This window comes from Sardina pilchardus, chromosome 9 (assembly GCF_963854185.1).
Source record: "Sardina pilchardus chromosome 9, fSarPil1.1, whole genome shotgun sequence".
NCBI classification, from domain to species: Eukaryota; Metazoa; Chordata; class Actinopteri; order Clupeiformes; family Clupeidae; genus Sardina; species Sardina pilchardus.
In genome coordinates, this window is record NC_085002.1 from 17,432,537 (window position 1) to 17,438,837 (window position 6,301).

Sequence of the window (6,301 nt, forward strand, 5' to 3'; positions counted from 1 at the left end):
GTGTTTGTGTGGGTGAGTGTATGCTTGGACGTCTGTGTGCGTGAGTGTGTGCGTGTGTGCGTGTGTGTGGGCGTGCGTGTGCGTGCGTGCCCGTATGTGTGTGTCTGTGTGTGTGTGTGTGTGTGTGTGTGTGTGTGTGTGTGTGTGTGCGTGTATGTGCGTGTGTGTGTGCGTGTGTGTGTGCGTGCGTGCCCGTATGTGTGTGTGTGTGTGTGTGTGAATCTGAAGACGAGTGTGTTTGTGTGGGTGAGTGTATGCTTGGACGTCTGTATGTGTGTGAGTGTGTACGTGTGTGCATGTGTGTGTGTACGTGCACACACTCTCTTGCCCTCCATCCAGAGCGAGCGAGGACCTCTCAGGTGTGTAATCTGGCAGTACCCCCTCTTTGGGCTCTAGCCTCTGCTGGCCCATCACAACAAACTGACACCGACGCTCTGTCAGGCTGTTGCTCTCCGGCAGCTGCCCTGTCCCTCAGCATTACCGTCACACATGCGCCATGCTGCTGACCCGCGCCCATTAATCACCCGCCGGCCGCCTGCTGCCCGGCCCGCCCTGACCGGGGCCTCTGTGCCACCACGGACGTGATCTCCTCCCTCAGCCCTTCCCTGCCTGTCTGCGCTCTCTCTCTCTGTGTGTGTGTGTGTGTGTGTGTGTGTGTGTGTGTGTGTGTGTGTGTGTGTGTGTGTGTGTCTGTGTGTCTGTGTCTGTGTCTGTGTCTGTGTCTGTGTCTGTGTCTGTGTCTGTGTCTGTGTCTGTGTCTGTGTCTGTGTCTGCGTCTGCGTCTGCGTCTGCGTCTGCGTCTGCGTCTGTGTGTCTGTGTGTGTGTCTGTGTGTGTGATCACTGCAAATAGTTGCCATTTTTGGCTGTTTTTCTTTATTAACAGTGACTTAAGAATAGAAAGACTCTGTAGGAATGAGGTTCCCATTGAAGATGAACTGCTCGGGCCCTGTGTGCAAGTCTGTGTGTTCCTCTGTGTCATCCACTTGCACTTCTTAAAGCTTATTTCTTTTGAGGAGGAGGAGAGGATGTGAAGAGGTTCCACCTTGGAGAGGAGAGGAGAGGAGAGGAGAGGAGAGGGGAGGGCAAGCATTCTGGAATAAGTGGATGCCAGAGGTGCTCTGGATCTCCACTCAATATTTCAAGAGCTCCTGGAAATTCCACCAAATATTTTGACTCTCTCCCTATGTCTCTCATATCTGTCCATCTCTCTCTATATATACTGTATATTCTATCCCCCTCTCTCTCTCTCCTAACTCTCTCAAGATATATATTTTTCTATCCCCCGCTCTCCCTCCCTCTCCCTCCCTCATAGCTCCCCCCCCCACCTCTCTCTCTCCTAGCTCATACCTTCAGACTTTTCATTCTACCCATCCTACTCTCTCTCTCCTATTTTCTCCTTCTTCACCCCCCCCCCCCCTCTCTCTCTCTCTCTCTCTCTCTCTCTCTCTCTCTCTCACCCAGCCCGTCTCTCTCCTGCCTGTGCCTCCACGGGGGAAATGAATAGGGGGGCAGGCTGAGTGCTGGAATGACAGTAGCCGTGGACGACTGCTCTCCACTCTCCGCTCAATTACACCCTAATGATGCCAGAATGTGAATGACTCTCTTTTTTTCCATATGGATACATCATTAGGTGTGCTGATGACGAACACCCCCCTCCCCACTCTCTCTTTTTTATACGCACGCCGGTGTTCAACAGACCGCTCTCTCTCTCTCTCGCGCGCTCTCTCTCCATCTCTCTCCATCTCGCTCTCTCTCTCTCTCTCTCGCTCTCTCTCCATCTCTCTCCATCTCGGCGCACACACACCCAGGTTCACGGACAGTCACTGACGTGACTCAGCCTTGACCAGGGCCGGGGCGCCGGAGTCTCTCTCTCTCTGCATATCGCTGATTCACAAAGACGTACGCGCCGAGGTCACCGGGCCCTCCATGTCCTTCAATTATTCATGTCAGATTTGCCCCCTAACACCCACCTTCCCCCTCCCGCCCTCCCCTTCCCCCCACTCCCCCCCCCCCCCCCCCAGCCTCAGCTCTGGCTGCTGCTGATGGCGTACACTGATGGGGGTGAGGGGGATGGGGGTAGAGTAGTGTGGAGTGGATCCATACCACTGGTAGCAGGCGTGCCCTGCGAAGTTCCGCACCATTAATCCAGCTGCCTTGTCACTCCAGGCGGGGATTAACTGAGCGAGAGTGGCTGTGGATGGTGTCCAGCTTGTGATCATGAGCCTTAGCCCACCCCCCACCCCCCCCTCCCATTCCCCAACACACACTCACACACACCCACCCACTCATCCTGTCCCCACAACAACCCCACCACCACCCCCGCTTGTCTCCAGCGCCCTACTAATAACACGCCTCCCTTCTCCAACTGCTGCTCCTCTGTCCTTCCTTGCGTCCCCAGCATCCGGGCTTGACCTTGCCGTTATTGCCACTCCTGTGATTAACCACAGAAATGCCTTATTTGTCACAGCCGCACGGGCACAAGGCAGGCTCTCCTCCTCCCACCTCGTTCTCTTTCTCTCTCTCTCTCTCTCTCTCTCTCTCTCTCTCTCTCTCTCTCTCTCTCTCTCTCTCTCTCTCTCTCTTTCTCTCTCTCTCTCTCTCTCTCTCTCTCTCTCTCTCTGTTGTTCCGGCCCGCAGGTGGCGTGCTCTTTTTGTCTCTCCACGTTCCCCTTCTCCCTTTTTTCCCGTGCCAACCCCGCAGCACATGCCTGGGTCATGGCTCATCCTCTAATCTGCTTGTGCACCGTAAAGTCGCACCTGTGCCCACCGTGGCTTCACAGGGCCGCGTGTGTGTGTGTGTGTGTGTGTGTGTGTGTGTGTGTGTGTGTGTGTGTGTGTGTGTGTGTGTGTGTGTGTGTGTGTGTGTGTGTGTGTGTGTGCCGCCTCTACTTAAGGGAAGCTCTTCCGTCTTCCCAAGCAGTCTGTTTGCACAACGCCCAAGTCGATTCATTTATTTATGAGTCGCTCTTATAAACAGACAGTAACCAACGGGACACACTTATGCACTGATGAGGTTCATTGCAACCCATGATTCTGGGTTAAAGGACCCCCCCTCCTCCTCCAGAGATAAAACACATGATAAGAAACAGTACTGGTGCTTTGCTCTAAGCACAGCCATAAATCTTACATGTTTTTATACTGCAGATACATCACCCTTGGTGCTTCGAGTCTACTGGAAATAAAAGTGCATTTTTTTTTTTCATTTACAAGGCTTCCGATATTGCTACACCTTTCTTTCGTGCGTACTGCTGTGGATACCAGTATGTTTTATGCCTCTGATTTATTTAACGGTAATGATTGGGGAAACTGGAAAACAGACTTATCGAAGAAAATGAATTCTCAATGTGCCCTTGGATTCATTTGACTCTGCTTCCCCTTCTATGTTTAAAATGGAGCATTGTTAGATAGAGAACTGGCCTTTTTAAAAGTCTGTATAATGCTCCTTCGTATTACAGTTAGTTTGATGCAATATCTGAATATATCATGACCCATCAGCCAGAGCGACTGAAAGGCACCATGTTTTAGAATGCTCTAGAACCACAGCGGGTGTCAGTGGAATTAATAATGTAACCACTAGACGCCTTTTGTTCATTTCTACTTGCTGTTGTGACTACCATGGTGCTGTTAGCCAGCTGCATTGTGTGAGAAACAACAACACACAGTACAGGGGAAATCAAGTGAGAGACCTTCAAAGGTTTTTTTATTTTATCTTGAATAGATAGCAGTAAAGACGGGATGTAACTTATTCTTGGTACAGTACTCTTTTATTCCTCATTTGTCAAGAGCAGCTGAACAGCTGTGTGAAAGATTCATGGAATATGGCTCAGAATATTCCCCTCTCCCAGAGCTGTCCCTCTGTGTGTGTGAAATTACAGAAATCTTTCTTAGAAATCTCTGAAATCTGTTATGCTTTTATGCTATTACTGTTTGTATCTCGCTCTACTGTATAAGAACCAGTCATGCTAATGTCGATATGAATACCTTAGATAGCACTTGATAACCCAGAAGCTCACACACCAGAAAATGGCAGTTAAATGCGATCAGTTTTAAGACACCCATATTAAAACATGAATATGAATATTCTAATTTGAATTGAAAAAGTTTAGTTTCCCACTATGTTGGTAGCACCTCTACTGTTAGTTTGAATAATTAATGTCACGCTTACTGCATGTGTTTCAGATTACAGAAATATATTAAGTGATGATGGGCCATATTGCTAGATATTAAAACTTTTGTATCATATGCAAATGCAGAAGAGGAAATAATTATGGCATCTGAGATATATCAGTTCATTTCAAAGAAACAGTTAATCAGCATCAACTTTTAGATGAATAAAGCTCCAGTCATTAAGCAGTAAAACGTTCTGCCCCTGTGTGAACTCATCTTCACGTCATTATATGGGCTACATTTTTCCAACAATATGAATGGGAATCTGATCTTAAGACCACACAGACATGTGCAATGTTTTGTCTTGGTAGCATGTCCTGATCTCCTCACAACCAGTGATATTATCATTTTGTAACATGTAGCTTCAGTGTATTAAACAAAACTACCAAGAATGTGTTTCGGCTGGAGAAATGCTTTTAAATGTGATTTATGCTTATCCAGTTCATCCTACTATAGAGGCATTGCTGCTATGTCCTGTCACTGCTGGTTGGTCATGCGGTGTGTGTTCACTCTCTCTCCCTCTGTGTGTGTGTGTTTGTGTGCTTCTGCTCACAGGTCAGGTCGACCTGTCAGCTTCATGGTGGTGCTCAACACTCCCAGCCCCCTCAGCAAGATCTCCTGGGTGAACCGGCTGCATTTGGCAAAGATAGCACAGAGTGAGTATACACCTTTACCCAAGGCCAGACACCCGGCTGGGCCCTGACCTGCCTCCCAGCCAGGGAGTGAGGATGGTGTGGAAGTCTGGTCTGCAGACATGCCCACACATATAGTTAATATTATACAGTAGATATATAGATAGGTTTTGATTTAAAAAAAAAAAAGCACCTTTGCAACTTTGGGCTGGCGGGCTGCTGCACTGACAAACAGGAAGTCTCAGAGCCTTGCGATCATGCTTGCGATGTAATGAATTCACACATACATGCCAGACACCGGCTAGAACAAGGTAGCTAAGGAGTTCCTCAGACATTAATCATGGCAGAGCCAGTAGAAAGAGGAACAGGGAGGAACAGGAGCAGGGAAAGAGGAAACCGCAGACTGACCAATTGATTGTCATAAATTGTGTAAAAAATGAGAAAACGGCAAAGAAATTGGCCAAACTGCATAGTTTGTAGCGTTCACTTCACACACCCTGAATGTTTAAAATGGGGAACAGACCTAGTGGTCTGGACCAAGCTATGAACTGTACCAGTCAATTTCCAGAACACAGAAAGGAGGGATGTAATTTGATAGGCTGGATAATTCATAATGTATTATCTAGAACAGAATCAGGGACTGCATGTTTACTGTAACAGCACATTTTTATTTCCAGAAAAAGCAAACCTTGCATTGCATTGGCGCATTTGTGGATTGGTTGCTACTGTGCTATATGGCATTGCTGCTCTCCAGTGAATAACACAATGAGGATATACAGTACAGTACATTTGCATCGGAAGTCGGGAAACCTTGTCCTTGCAGAGTTATAATGCTCTCATGTTTCTGACGTAGGCTCTGCCCTAAAGTAACAACTGACGGTAATTATGGAGTTGATGATCCGTGGCTGAGATCAATCTGGGTGGAGAGGGCAGGGCCACAGTGCTCGCACATGCTAGAAATGGCAGTTTGTTTCCGAGGAGAAATGTGGGCGCCGTGATTTACGTGACTACTCTCATATTGCTGCATCCAGAATCTCTCTTTCTCTATCACTTTCTCTATCTACCTCTCTCTGTCTCTCTCTCTTTCATACTCTCTCTGCATGTACTTATTGTTTTAATGATAGCTTGCCACGCTAGGGTATTTTATTTTAGTATCTTATCATCAACTCGTCCACCACACACTGTGTAATCTTCCTGTTCCGCATGGTGCAATCTTCATCTCAGTGGTGTGTAGGCTCACATCCCGGACTGCTTTAAACATCTTGACCCCCCCCCCCCCCTCCATTTAAATAGATCCCACCATTTCATAAACGCTGACCCGGTGTCTCGACTGGTGCTGCACCAGTGTGGTTGTACTGGACCCGTGTCCACCCGGGATCTGCCTCCGCGTGACCCTGGTTGTTCACCGCTAGTAGAGGGGGAGCTGCAACCCCAGTACACAAGCCCTGCCCAGCTCTGCCCCCTCCCCAGTACACAAGCCCTCCCAGCTCTGCCCAGCTCT

The 6,301-nt window shown here is 48.4% G+C and overlaps 1 protein-coding gene across 1 annotated transcript in view; it reads left to right on the plus strand.

Moving 5' to 3' along the window:
* The window catches only part of arhgef10la (Rho guanine nucleotide exchange factor (GEF) 10-like a), a 121,266-nt gene that overhangs the window by 58,728 nt on the left and 56,237 nt on the right, over positions 1 to 6,301 (plus strand). Inside the window, exon 19 of the mRNA XM_062544971.1 lies at positions 4,724 to 4,824. Within this exon, the coding sequence (XP_062400955.1) occupies positions 4,724 to 4,824 (101 nt within the window). The remainder of the gene's footprint in view (positions 1 to 4,723; positions 4,825 to 6,301) is intronic.